This window comes from Anser anser, assembly GCF_964211835.1.
Source record: "Anser anser genome assembly, chromosome: 6".
Lineage (NCBI taxonomy): Eukaryota > Metazoa > Chordata > Aves > Anseriformes > Anatidae > Anser > Anser anser.
The window spans coordinates 16,831,357-16,846,049 of record NC_139726.1 but is presented as its reverse complement, the minus strand read 5'-3'; the positions used below and the strand labels follow the sequence as shown (position 1 = coordinate 16,846,049).

The following is a 14,693-nucleotide window of genomic DNA, read 5'->3' as shown; positions in this document are numbered from 1 at the left end:
GAAACGTCCTTTAAACCGAGGTATCTTAAACAGCCCTAAACTCTTTGTGTAAGTAATGACCGTAACTACCAAATAGGTTGGCTTTGCCCAGTTGGAAGGGGAGTGATTCCCCGTCTTCTCTTTGCGGTGACAGTGTACTCACACAGAGGAAGGCTGCCTTCCTCCTAGATAACCCACCTGAAAGAGCAAGGCACCGGGGGCTGTATTCCACGGTGCTGCCCATAACAACCCTCACACGACAAAGCTTGGACTCCTCTCTCCCGCGTCCCTTGGGGCGGGCGGGCGTACTCTGATGTTTGTTTAAACTCATTTATTTTTGCACAGGTGTGCTCGCACTCTCCTGAGAGACGAGAGGTCTCCCAGGGGGTCCCAGACTGCCCATGACGGAGCGGGGAGATGGCGACCGCCGCCTCCGCCGGGCGCTGCCCGCACCAAAGATGGCGGCGGCGCTGAGGCGGAAGGGGCGGCCGGGCGGAGCGGGGCGGTGCGGGGCGGAGCGGAGCCGTCCGGCCTTCCCCGGCCGTGCGGGGAGCCGGGCCAGGCGGGGCGCGGGGGTCGCGGGCAACCGCCGCCATCTCAGCCCGCATGGGGCTGGCGCGGCCGGGCCCCGGCGCGCCTTGAGGAGGGGCGGGAGGCGCGGCGCCATGCAGTGCGCCGACCCCGCGGCCGCCATGAAGGGGCCGGAGGGCGAGGGCAAGGCGGAGCCGCCGGCGGCGGCGGGGCAGAGCGGCGGCGGCGGCAAGAGCGGCGGGGGCCGCGGCGCCAAGGGCTGGCACTACAGGTGGGCACGGCGGGGACGGCGCGGCGGGAGGCGGCTGCGGGAGCCGCCGCTGCCTGCGGGAGCCCGCGGAGCCCGCGGAGCCCGGGGCTGGTGCCGGGCTGGCGGTGCCCTCCGCCGGGATAGCTCGGGCAGCGCCCGGGGAGGCGGCAGCCAGCTGCAAGCCGACTCTTGTTTTAGTTTTTAATTTGTATTATTATTACTATTTTTTGTTAGATTGCCTCGCGGCTCCGGTGGCGGCGTGCGCCTTCGCTTTGAGGCGGCTCTCATGTGGTCGGGGGTGAGCAGAGCCACATGCTCACGGTGTGGGCGCTGCTGGGGACGCGCCCTGCTTGCTGCTGCTCCTTCTTTTTCCCCCCTGTTAGACTATGGAAACCCATTCAAAGTTGTTGGAGACCTTCCTTCCTCTCTTCGGCATTTCCAAAAAAAAAAAACCACCAACTTTGTGCTAAGCTCTAGCTTGGCCTGCCTTCTTTGAGGCTGTAACCTCGGTATTTTCATTGAAGCAGTGTGTTTCGGTTCCTGCCAGAAACTCGCCAAGTGGCACGGCTTTGCCTGGCGTGTTTTGGGGGTGGCCGCTCACCGCCAGCCTGGTTAGTCAGGTAGGGCGAGGGAAGCGTGGGGAAAGCTGACCACAGAGGGTTCATTAGAAATAGATTCAAATTAAAATGCTTCCTCTGAACAAGCGATCCCCCTGTGTGTTAAGGGGATTTTGGGGTTTTCATGTGTTTTTTTTTTTTTTTTTCCTAACGTGTCTTCTGGTTCAAGGAGTCTCTGCTCCCATCCAGATCGAGGGCATCTAAGGTTTGAGGGACTTGTGACTGCTTTAGGACTTTCATCCTTGACTGGAGTTGGGCTGTGTTGCCGTTGAAAACAGTGCAGCTGTGTGAAGTTTGCCCGTTTCTCCTGCTAATGGAGACCCTCCAGAGCAGTCAGTGGACACTCTGCTGTGTCCTGTGTCCTGCTCCTGGGGGCAGGAGAAGGGGCGCCTTGTGCTTCTGCACAGGACGGAAGGGGGTCACCCGCTTGCCTTAGAGAAACAAACGCCTAGGCCCAGCTTGCAAGGGTGCTTCATGCCTAATGATTTTAACAGGGAGCGAGCGGCGCAGGTATCTCTGAGCATCTAGATCGTAAGTAACTCCCTTTTGAAAGTCCCCTTTTTGAGATTACCCGCCCGGCTGTTCTGTTGCTCTTGCTCGGTGTTGTGGCTTGTAGGGCAGAGGTTGTGCTGACCTGCTGAGCCCACCTGCTTTGCGCCTTGCCGGGCTCACTGCAGCCAGCAGGAATTGCCCATGTTACGCCTTGCGACTACCAGTGTGTGGCTTAAATTGCTCTGATGCTCTAGTGGAAACTTTTTATTTTGCAGGTCTTTGGGACAAGTTTAATATATTAATTGTGTTATGGTGGACACGGAGGTACCTTGCTGTTAGTCTCTGCTCTGTTGGAAATCTATTTACAGCTCTGTTTGACTTTTTATATTTAATTAGGGACAAAACATCACCTTTTCCCCCTGCCTCCCTAGGATGGTTTCCTGTCGGGATGCTGCAGTTTAGTTTTTGCTCAGTGGATTGCTTTTATTATGGAATTTTGTTGAGTAAAGGAAGGCCTCTCTAGTAATAAATGGGTCAGTACCTAAAATACTGGGTTTAGAAACAGATTTCTGGTGGTGGAAGTTCTCCCATTTTAACTTTCCTGGCACAGGATGTAGGCAGTGCATGGTCATGCACTGTAGCAGAAGTAAGGTCCTGAAGTACTGTGTCAGCACAGACTGTATCTGGTGCAGAAGTGTAACTCTGTATTTGGTGAAGTGTCCTTTCCAAAACAGTTGGAGTGTGGTTGTAAGACAAATGGGACCAGTACTTCACACCCTACTGCTATGAATGGGGAGTTACGATGGTGTGTGTGGGGGAAGGGGACGGAAATCTTCAGCACTGCTGGAACCTGAAATAATGGCTCAGAGGGTTGGAAAGTCATGCTTCCTTGGTGTACGGTGCATGTCCAGAGAATATTAAAAAATGGAGCAGGAAGTCTAACTTTATATTTTTTGGAGGGAAATAGTAGGGAGGTTTTTAAAGAGCTGTAGTAAAGGGTTAGGCCTAATGTTTTTCAGTGGAGGAGAAACCACCAGAGGCAGCTGAATGCTTCAGGTTATGTAGAAGTATAGATAAATCTCTTTGCAGACATGTGCTACTCAGAGCCTGTGTGTGATGAGTTTGGGCAGCCCATACAGTGGTGCCTTCTGCAGCTTGTACGGCTCAGTTTCTTCAGAGTAAAGGAAGGTACTTTTTTATTTTTATTTTTTGACCTAGCAGAAGTTGAGTATGGGAGTCTGGAGAAACTGCACTTCTAGACATCTCACAGGAAATTATCTTGCTTACTTATGGATGTGTGATAAGTCTCAGAGTGTGTCTGAGAGCAGCCAATGCTAAGCTGCCTTTTCTTGACTGATACCAGTAACGGTGTGAACGTTTAGTTGCAGTGAAGTAGATAAGAAAGAGTCTGAGAGGCTGTGCTGCATGCTCAACTCTTTATCCCTATTTCCAGTTAGAAAAACAGTTAACGTGAGATGAGACTACTGAATAGCTTCAATTATTGAAGTTTACTTGGTAAAGTAATTTAAAATTATAACTTTTTGTTTTAAAACTGCTTCTTTATTTTCAGCAGTTATCAATTTAGGAAGTGGCATTTCCCATTTGCATTCAGCAATTCTACTTTTAATCTTGTCCATCTTCATTAATTTTTGCATTGCTCTAGATTGAGTGAACAGAGTAGCTTCAAAGCAGTGAGAGAAAGGGGACAGCTTTGGTAGGTACTTGTATGATGTGTGAATCATAGTCATTCAAATAACATAAAAATTTCACAAGCAGAATCTGTATCTGTGAGCTAAATAGAAAGCTGGTCAGAGTACTTGCCAAGGAAATATAACAAATCCTCTCAGCCTGCCTTGAGGGAATTTCAGATAATTTTGAGAGAAATGACTTGCAATAACTGGTTCTCGTTTATCTACGAAGCTAAAAGTTCAAGGCACTGCAGTTGACTAGAGAAATGAGATTGTCTTTCCCCATTGGAGATGTGCTAATGTGCTGTCCTCTCACATTTTTCTTCATGGTTCTGTTCTCAAATGCATAAATCAATTCAGTTTCTATTAAAAGGGCTCACAGCACTTCTTCCCATGCTGGTAGAAATATACGTACATGCTCATAAATTTCCTAGTGATAACTGATTTTAAGATTACAAGTTATATTTCAAAACCTGTTTGCTTTTTAGTTCCTCATGTCTTCTTTTTGGTAACTGTCGTTGTTCCCTATTTCTTAAACGGCTTAAGCATCTGTTCACTATGGATGTTGCCACAGATATTTATGAAGTGTTACAGGTCAGATGTCTTTTGCTGTTTTTCAAGGAAGCAAGTCAACTTTATCTGTTCTTGAAAGTTTACTAAATGCTGCAGGGTTGTGAATTAGTATATAAGAACATTTCAGTGGAAGTAGTTTCTAAGGCAGAGAGTCAGTTTCCTAGACTTTTCCCTCTAGGGATGACAATGACAGGTAAGAGAGTTCCTCATGCTGGATGCGTTCTGCGTGCTATTAGTTATCAGCTTAAGATGGTTTCTCTTGTTATACTACTCCATGGGCCTTTGGGCATGAGTAAAAGAGGCTGAGAGTGAGTAAACAGCAATGCAAACAAACAGCAGAGAGAGGGCTTTGGCAAAAAAAGCAGCATTATAGCATCATAACTCTTTTAAAAGTCAAATTCAAAAAGCTAAGAAATTTAACGCTGGGTGACAGTTGTCTTTTAAGGGCTTTGTTTTGCAATTGACACTGACTGCTCTTCATAAACGTGCACACACAAAAAAAACCCCAAACCAACAACAAGCGCTCCCCCCAAAAACAACCAACCAAAAAACGTAGAGAGTTACTGACCTTACGTCAGTCTTCTATTTGAGCAGATGAGCATGCAGTAGTGCAACAGAAGAACAGGCAGCTGAAACACATGGGTACATTTTAATTCTATATTTCAAGATGATCGTGGACCCTTCTCCATAAAATAATACCATGGGAATAGTGTTTTAAATGAGGTGGTTGTTGCACTTGTGAGTTTGATCTCAGTTAACTTGGGGTGACTAACAATCTGCTGCACTTCGGACAAGTGGAAGCAAAGTGTGTGAGACTGAGCTAGACTGTGGAAGTGCTTAATTACTATTATTTTTGTTCATGCTGTCTTGTGAAGTGAATTAATTACCTCTAACAAAGGGAAGTGTCTTGAAACTGATACCATCTTCTTGAGCAGATGTTGATAAGAGCCCTTTTTATTGAGGGTGGAGTTAATGTCGGTCTTAGTTGTGAGGAAAATATGTGGAGTTTTTCTAGTTTCTGTGTTTTTCTGTTCGCATTCCAAGAATGCTTAATCTTGGAGGATAAATTTCATGTGTTTCGCCCTTTAAAGCTGAAACCAGCTTGGCAGAAGCAGATAAACTGGGTAATGGCAACGTAATGTTTAACAACGCTTCCTACAGCGAACCTCTCCCTTGCTGATCCTTCACTCCTGTCTCTAAACCGGCGTTTCTCATTATAGCATTAATGTAAGCATCTAATTCTTGCTTAGGCTGCCATACGGTGTATTAGCTGGCCTAATTAACTTTGGACTCCTGAGAACAGGCTGGAATTTAAGTCCCTACCACTTGGAAAGTATAAAAAAAGAGATGTTACGCAAACGTCACACTGGGACAGCTCCCAGTAAGGAAGTACCAGGAGTGCAAGCATTTTTATTCTCTGTCTCCCATGTCCTGGGGTTTCTCCCTGTGCTGTCTGGAGCTGATTATTTGTGGTCACACGTGGGGTTTTGGTACTGGGTGTCCCCAAGCCCCCTCCAGGCCTTAACATGGCGTTACCTCAGGTTCCTCAGCTCGTGCGGCGTTTCCTCAGGTTCCCGCTGCCGCCCGGCTCTGTGACATCGCGGCAGCACCCACCGCTTCTATTTATGACTTATTACGGTTCTGTGGGGGGTTTGCCCATTGCATGGTGGCTCTGATGTCATGCTTGCGTCACGGTGACCTCAGCCTGTTTCTGAAGGCCTGTGATGGCACCCAAGCCGTCTGGCGGTGGAAGGCCCTGGCTGCTGGGGATCTCACAGCACCGGTGGTCGTGCGTGCTGCCCTCCGTTCTGGTGCCAGAAGTCAGGCGCAGATGGCTGTCACGTTCATTTACCGTGGTGGTGGGAAGTGGCTGAAAAGCCCTGTGCCTGCATTTATTTATCCTCGTTTGAGTCCTTGCTTAATGAGTATACCGTGTTCATAGCACCGACTGAGAAACGCTGCGCTCAACGTAGTTGCCTCTTCACAACACACAAGAAGGCCATGTTTAAAATGCTCAGCTGCTTATATCAACCCCATGATCTGTTCTTTGTTATTAAAACGTTAAGATCATTATTTATCGCGTTTATTTTTGTCCTTGCTGAAGCCCCAAGCACTTCTCAAAAGGCAGGTGAGCCGTTGGCGCTCACAAACTGGAAGAACAGAGATGGAGCAGATGACAGCTCAGATTCGTTGTGAATTGAAAGAAGTGTGTGTGTGAGTGTGTAATAAGTGGGTACAGTTGGGGAAACAGGTTTGGGCAACTTAAATAGACCGTGGTGATGGCTGGTGTTCTAGCAGGGACCCGAACTGGGGCGGTGAGCTCGGAGTTTGTGTCTCCAGCCCTGTGGCTGCTCTGTGAGAGCTCTCAAGAGCCATATCCCTCTCCTGCTTCCCAGAGCAGGCTGTAAAAGCTGCTGGGGCAGGAGCAACAAACGTGGGAGTTGGTTCTGACATGTGGGATACTTTTCTTAATACTGGGATATTCATTCAGAGTTAAAAATTAAGCTGAACAGAAAAAGCAGAAACTTTAAATAGCTTTTAACCGTCAAATAATTGGTGCTTTTTCCTGGAACAGATCTCTCCAGGAGCTAATGGCCATTACAAGTGCCAGTCCTGGAAGCGCAAAGGGTACTTTTTCAACTTGTCTTTTCTAATGTAATCGTGTAGCAGCATGTTAATTAAAATCGCCTACAATATTAATATCCTCCTCTGCCACACACACACTCTCCCTAGAGAGAAGATGAAAAACAAACTGCGTGTGACCTAATCACATGGCTTAATGTACAGGCAGAAAGTGCCTGCTGCTGCTGGTAGGCTGTCCTAGGCTGGTTCTTGTGCTGTACTCACAGTACCATGAAAATCACAGCACCTGTGCATGGACCCCTGTTTACTTAAGGATGTTGCCTTGACACACATGCCCATCATCAGCTGGTGCTGATGAGTTTTTATTGTAGGGGATCACTGCTTGCTGATAGCGCTGTCTGACAACTTTCATTTTAGGGTGCTTGCAAAGCTTGTATGGTTTCATGTTTTCTGTACTGCACATCTAACGATGAAATGCAACAGGCTGAAATGGGGTTGGAGAAGTGCTGTTATTTTGCGTGTTAAGCTGACAACCTCATGTTTGACAACCTGGGATGCCTCTCTGCTTTGGAGCAGGAACATCAGTGTCATGGGGAAGGCTTTTTGCAGTGGATGTGCCTTTCTGTCTTTCACATGTAAATTTCAAAGTTTTTGAGTCTGAAAATCGTTTAAAATGTGATTAGTGTTTAGCCACTGATGTTAATTTCCAACAGAGCTCAGTTTGCCGAAGTTGACTTCATTTGCAGTGGAGGAGCAAGGAGCGAGTGGTCTGCAACAGAAAGCCAAAAGTCTTCTGGATAGAGCTGCAGGATGCTGTGTTAATGTGCTCGTTTCTCACCCTGGCTCTGACCTCCTCTGTGCTAACAGTCACGTTGTTTAAGCTGTTTTTCCTCTGTAATCACTAATTGTATGTTCCTCTTTCTCAGAGGCCTAGTTTGGAACAGTTGGCTCTGATTTTGCAGAACTGTTGCAGGGTCACAGCTGCAGCTGAAATCACCAGAAGCTGTGATTTGAAAATATCAACTGCAAAGATATGGTAGGGAAAAAAAATTGGGCCACAGCGAGCTCAAAGCTAGGAAGGCTGAAAATTCACTGTACATCAGTTCCCTGTCAGTAAAATGGGATGACAGTATCCTCTTTCTTTATTGTTTGGTGCATCACTCCTTCATAAACATCGCTAACGAGCTAGGAGAAGAAAATCATAGGAAAGCTTTTTGTTGGAGCATGAATATCAAATGAATAATGCCTGATGTTCACTGTATGATGAACAGGAACGGTTTTGAGTAATTTCTTGTCTGGGGATCACTGTCCACTTAAAGCACTGAACGAGAAAGTAGTCCTGCTATTTTTGTTTGTTGTGATAACCATGAATGGTTAAACTAACACAGATGCTTTCTTAATTAGCGCTTAAACCTGCTGAGTACCTCATGCCTCAAGTTTAATGTAGGAATATTTTGGGTTAATTTCTGTGTATCTAAAAGCTATAGGATAGTTTGGGTTGGGATATCTCTACTCCAGCCTCATGCGCAGAGCAGGGCCAGCTTCACAGTTACAACAGGTCATTCAGGGCCTTCTCCAGTTAAGTTTTGAGCATATCCAAGGATGGATATATTTGTGCTTGCTTGGAAATAGTAATTTTTATCCTGTGTTTAACCTGGAGTGTCTCAAAGATTGTTCAAAAATAATAAATGTCTCTACTTTTTGTCTGGGTAGGTAATCAGTGTATGTACCTATGTTTATGAGCTCCTAGGTTAGAAGCAGACCAAAATGCCCGAGGGAGAAATATGCATAGCAGTTGATGAGCTAAAACATGCTGGAGTGTGCTTAGAGTAACTACCTGATGCAGAGGTTTTAACACCAGTGTCTGTGACTAGTACTTACCAGGGTCTGCCACTTTCTGAAGTGCTGTAGACAGCAGATATCGCAGAACTTCAGAGGTGCTCATCCATCAGTGTGTTTGCCCAGCTTACGTTGCGTTATGTTACGTTGCTGCTATTTGCTGAGCAGAGCAGCTTTAACTGGTCTGCTGCTTGAGCTTTATGAAACTAGACTTGAAGGGAGAGTTTTGGTTTCTGCTAACAATAATACGTGAAGTTGTGCATTGTGGTGTGCAGCCATAAACTGGTAACATAAATGCTGTTAGTTACAGGAAGCAATAGTTGTGCTCCAGGGACATAAGGTGGAGAGTTCATACCTCTTGAGCTGCCTGGTTTTTGTACCTTCCACCTCTAAGATGTTGCTGTGAGTTAAATCTACAGTTACTTGTTCAGCAATAGCTTGAGTACTGGTTATCCTTGCAGAATAATCTGCAGGGCTGGCTGCTGACTCTCAAGTCCAGCTTGAATTGTATTATGCTGATGCAAACCCACAAATAAATTGTGTGTGGGTAGAGTTCATGCTGACTTGAGCTCTTTACATACATGCAAGAGAAATTGCTTAGCTGAAACTCACTGCAGTTTTTTTTTACAGGCAGACGAGAGCTAAAGAGCTCTTTAAATGATAAAGTAGTTAAATATTACCAGCTTTACAGTAGTCCAGTGAGAGCAGTATTTTGATTCTTATTCATTAAATGGTCTCTCTCCTTTTCTTTTTCCCATTGCTACCCTACAAAAGCGTTACAGTATTGTTTCATTTGTGTATAATTGATCTGTGGCCTTTAACGCAGAAAAGAGAACTGCAAGTTTAATTAGTATGGCCTTAAAAAAACAACACAACAACAGCAGAAAATGTTGTAAGCTGGATTTGTCATGTTCCCCTGGAGAACTTAGTGCCGGTAGAAAATTTAGGTGTAAATGCAACTGCCTTGTCGATAACTTGGGCTTGCAGGGCTTGGGCTCATTTTGTGTCCTTCATGGCAGATCTGTGCTTCTCTTCCAGTTCGTGTGCGCGCTCCTAACAGTTTACAGGAATATGCGGAGAAGTTCTTATATTTAATACAGATGTGTGTTGCTAGCATGTTTTCATGCTTGCAGCCAGTCATTCAGTTCACAGGGTTTACTGTCAGTGTTGTTGTCATGTTGTTGGACCTTTCCTCTTTGCACTTGTTTGTTGGTTTCTAAACTCGCAGTCGAACACAATGGAAACAGATGAGCTGACAAACAGGAGCTCTTGCGGCTGCTCTACAGTTGACTGCATGATATTGTTGGTGAGTTGCATGGGCAGGTTAGCTTTTTATTTCTTCCAAAATCATTTGGAAAAGCGGAGCTAATGTGTTGCTGCAAGCTGGATGAAGGTTCCTGCCTTGCCTTGCTGGGTGTGCCGGCAAATCTGCTTTTGCCCCAGAGAGCCGTGGAGTTGGGGTGTGCTGAGCGTGCTGGCAGCTTCTTGGGACCCAGGGATCTTTGCAGTCACAGAAGATAATGTGCAAAGTTTCCACGCTGACATAACTTTTTTTCCCCTTTATCTTCTCTTCCTCCTCCCCGCCCCCTTTTAACGAAAAGGGGAACTAATACATTGTAGACAAGCACTTTGCAGTGGTATATGAGGAATAAGCAAGGTATTACAGACCAAGTTCAGTAAAAAAAGGTTCCTGCTGTTTTTTCAAACTGTGTAGTCAAAGCCATTCATTGGTTTGCATTGTTATGACCGTGCTTTCTTCAGATCCACATGCAGCCAGCAGCTGCTTGAAGCTTACGGAAATCCGCGGGGAAGCCTTTGGCTGCTGCTGTGCTCCTCAAGCAGCTGAGGGGCCTGCAGAGGCCTGGCCGCTTTGAGTGTCCCCCATGGTGCTGCCCGGGCCCCATCAAAATTAAAATTGGCCGAGGGACAGCCTTGAAGTGTGCTGCGAGCCCTGTCCTGGTGGATAGGTGAATTTTCGTGCTGCTGTTGGCAGCACCCTGCTTGTGAGGGGTGAGAAGAAGAGGTGGGGAGGTGCCTGCGCAGAGCCTTCCCCTTGGAGAAGATGTTGGCCCTGTGCCCGTCAGGTGCAAGTTGGCTTGGCTGGAGCTCCTGCAAGACGTCATCGTGGAGCTGCTGTGCCTCAGCATCTGTGTTCAAGACTTGGGTGCTGCATGTAAACAGGATACAGGAGGAATTTGGCCCTGCCATCACCCGCTCTCCTTCCTCCCCCGAGGAGGAAACCAGGCTGCAAGGCACCGACAGCTGCTGCAGCTTAAGGGGCATAGCAGAAAAGGACAAGTAAGGGGAGAAAGGATAAATAAACTAACGGTAATCCTTGGTGAATGTTTTATTCCTCTCGTCTTTGAGTGGTGCTTGGGTATCTAAAAATATGGCTTGTGGAAGACATCACTGGAGATGGGGCGGGGTTGTCCTCTGAGAAGAATACGAACCATTTTGTAATTTCTCATAAACTTTAATCACTTGCTTACAGAGACAATTTTAGTTTGTAAATATTGTCGAGTGGGCTGAAAAAGTGAGATAGGTGGGCAGCAAAGTTCAATAGTGCTCAGCCTTCAGGGGAAAAAAAAAAAACACAAACATTGAGGGGTAGATGTGCTGGGCTGAGGTTTGGGTGCTGTACCACAAGTGCCTGCATAGCTTTTTCTTGGATTATGATTTGCAAGGAGTCATTACTTAAAGTAATTCAGGAACTGTCCGTTTTTTTTAAACATGCTTAACATAAACTGGTGCAACACTTGCACTCATTTTTTGTCATCTTTTCAAACAAGGACACAAACTTCTATGTAAGTTGTTGACTCATTGTGGCTGAACTGTTCCTGTTCCTTTGACAATCTGAAACTGCTGTGAGCATTTTGAGTAGCAGCAGCAGCAAGTTGGCTATTAAAAGATATGCTACCCGTAGGTACACATGTATGCGTGTAGCTAGCAGCAGGTTTTGCTAAAAGGGAGAAAGATCCCAGTGCAGCCGGGCCTTGCTGTGAGTGTTGTGCGAAGTTGCTTAGTGGTTTTGGTCACTTCTGCAACCTGTTTTCTAAAAGTCAGAAACCCCAAAGTGGGGTATGATAGGGGCTTCTGAAGTTCTGCAGACAACTTTAAAACAAATTTCACTATTGTTTCCTAGGAATAAATGCTGGCAAGGGCTCTAAGGATGTTACTCATTTTACCACTGCTGGTGCTGTGGTTATCTGAGCAGAGCCAGCACCCAAACCACTTGCTCTCAAAATCTGCCATCTCAGAAGCTTTCTGTAGCTCCCTGAAGAGCCCTGTTTATTCTATTCTTGTGTAATATTACTTTTTTTTTTTTTAAACAGGGTCTTAGCTGCCTTATGACACTGCTTTAGCTGATGTTACAACATTTAATTTTAACTCTTGCTCTGGAGGCACTTACCTTAAAATGATTGAAGGGAATGCTCTGGTTACAATTCTGTGGCCTTGTTGTTTATTAATAATGTTGAGCATGTTTTGCTGTATTCCCAGGAAAGTACTCGTGTTTACACAAAAGAAGATCAGGAGGTTAGCTCTGTTCCTGTAAGAGGGGTGGACAATTACAAGATAGTAACAAAATCTATCTTTTGTGAATTATGATTTGCAGTCTGAGTTTAAACTTTTTTTTTAGTGTATAAAAATATTACTTATTTAAAAATAAACCTTCCTTCAAGTGTTGAAAACTCTGAGGCACACGGTGTGTGAATTTGTGCTGGGAGAGTGTGATTGATGCCTGTGAGGGCTATGTTCTTGCTCTTCTACTTGTTTGTTTGCTTCCAGGCTCTTACACTGTCAAGGAAATGTTTTAAATACCAGCCGAGCTTCTCATACCCTTTGGGCAGGTTAATCTGTGGCACGCATGGTTGCTAAAAGTTCGCTCAGCCTTTGGTGGGGTGAAACCTCAATATAGTCTCGATGGCTTTCACAGTTCTGTTGAGGGACACAGTCAAGGTAGAAAACAATGTGACCAATATTGCCTAGTCTGACAAAATCAGCTTTGCATTGAGTTACAGTTCATGCCTGAGACGTGGGGTCAAAGTTAAGGCTGCGTTACATGCGTGTACTTGCTGTCACCTTGAAGATGGGCACTGGCTCTCTTTGGGCACTTCCTCGGGCTTCTCTGAGGGGCTGTTGTCCATTTTCTTCAGCCAAGCCATCAGTCGTGGCACTACCCAGGCCAGAGGGAGTTGGCGAAGAGGAGGCTAGTATTCCTGGAGGAGCTGCTGTGTCCTGTTTAGCCGTGGGACTGGCTGGAGGGCTCCTCCCTGTGGGGAGAGACGCAGGTGAAGGGGAGGTTAGTCAGGTGCTGAGGCGACATGGCGGTACCGCTCTGGCAGTGCTGCAGGTGGTGTTTCCTACAGACGGACGGATCGGTTGTCTCATCATTCCCACTCAAAGCTGTGTAATAATTTTAATTAAAGACACTTTAAACTTTCCACTGTTGTCCAGTGAATGAACTTCCGAGGCCATACACACGGTCCTGCTGTATTCGTTTCAGTCTGAAGCCACTTCTCTCATTTTGTTCCCTTCTGTGGAGCGCGCCCCTGGTTGGGGCAGGCCCTCAGCGGGACAGGGCAGCAGCTCTTCCCTGAGCTCTGCAGGCTGTGGTTGAAAAGCAAGGGTGAAGTGTGGATTTGCTAGGCAAAATGGAAATCAATTAGCTGTGACTAGGGACAATTTTCAGAACATTAAAGACAAGTTCATGCACTTTTATGACTGCAATCTCACAGTTCTCGGCCTAATTGTGATGGTGAATAAGTCTAAACTGTGCTTCCCTTGTATGCCATAACAGCTAATGAGGACGTGTTTGGTCATGTCTCCTTAGCGTTTTTATGAGTTTAAGATGTATGATAGCCCAAATACTCTCTGCTCTCCTGGGTTTTGTTTTTGTCTGCATAGTACCACTTAATGAGCTATTCCTAATTAAATTCCTAGCTAGTCCCACCGGCTGCTTTCCATTGCAGGGTAGTACTGTCATACTGACAGCTAGTGTATGTGTTTTTCTGTTTTTAAATGTAACGTGAAAAATCAGCTACTTGGTTTTTCTTCAAAAACGTGCATTGCATCTCTTCGGATAATGTTACTGTATGCAGGGGCTTCCTCATATGGCAGTGACTTACTATGAGGTTGTTTTCAGTAGTGGTGTCCTAAACAGCTTCCTTTCGGATGAAACTTAGCGTAACATGTTAGATACCTGACAATTCAGTAAATGTAATCTGGTGATACTGACTGTGTTTAGAAATGAAGCATGGACAGCAGCTTCAGCTGTTCTGTAACATGTACACTGATACTTAGTGCAACTATATTGGGACCCAAATCCATGAATGAAGGTGTTCCCTTGGCTCTAGCAGGCCCGTGTGTCCCCACCTTTCCACCCCTTATGATAAGGGGGCACTTTGACCGCTTAATGACTGACACAGGCTGCTGCTCCAATCGACTCAATAATTTTCCCTTAATCTTCAACATTCTGTGAGCTACAGAAAATTTAAAATCTAGTAAGATAGCTTAAATGTTAGATTCTTTTAAAAAGCAAATGGTTAGCGTCTGATGTTTGGGTTGTTGTTTCAGTTCTTTGTTGGGATAAAATAGGAACTTAATTCTCATGTTGGACCTGAATTGTGTCTCAGAGTGCGCGTTTCGCAATAGGACTGTACTCTGCTGCACCAGTCAGGGGCATTGCAGTGGCATTTCTAGAGTTACGGGAGTGTGCTGTATAAAGTTGAGTTTTAAGCTGTGGTTTTAAGGAGATTAGTTTGTTGCTGTAAGACTTGTAAACCTTTCTTTGGACAACGGATTTTCAGAAGCGCCAATGTATTTTGTCTGTAGCGATGTTAAGTCTCCACACGAAGTGCGCCTTGTGGGTTCTTAGTTTTGGTGGATGTTGCAAGTTCAGACTTCGAAACAACAGGATATTCCTGCCAGGCCAGAGAAGGAGACATTTCAGGCTTGTTTTATATTTCAGAATATCTTGATATGGCCTGTACATGCATGTTGTCTTCTGCACAGCACCTGCACAATCAGGAAGGATTCTGGAAATTAAAGATGAACAGAACCATCCGTAGGAGTACCCAGGGGCAGGTTTTGGCTAGTGACCATGATCGAGGTTCTCTTAATAAGCTAACGAAAGTTAATTTT

The 14,693-nt window shown here is 45.8% G+C and overlaps 1 protein-coding gene across 1 annotated transcript in view; it reads left to right on the top strand.

The window, feature by feature from the left end:
• The first annotated feature begins 217 nt into the window (after positions 1-217).
• The window catches only part of OSBPL11 (oxysterol binding protein like 11), a 38,018-nt gene continuing 23,542 nt past the window's right edge, over positions 218-14,693 (top strand). Inside the window, exon 1 of the mRNA XM_083840644.1 lies at positions 218-781. Within this exon, the coding sequence (XP_083696770.1) occupies positions 381-781 (401 nt within the window). The 5' untranslated portion in view covers positions 218-380. The remainder of the gene's footprint in view (positions 782-14,693) is intronic.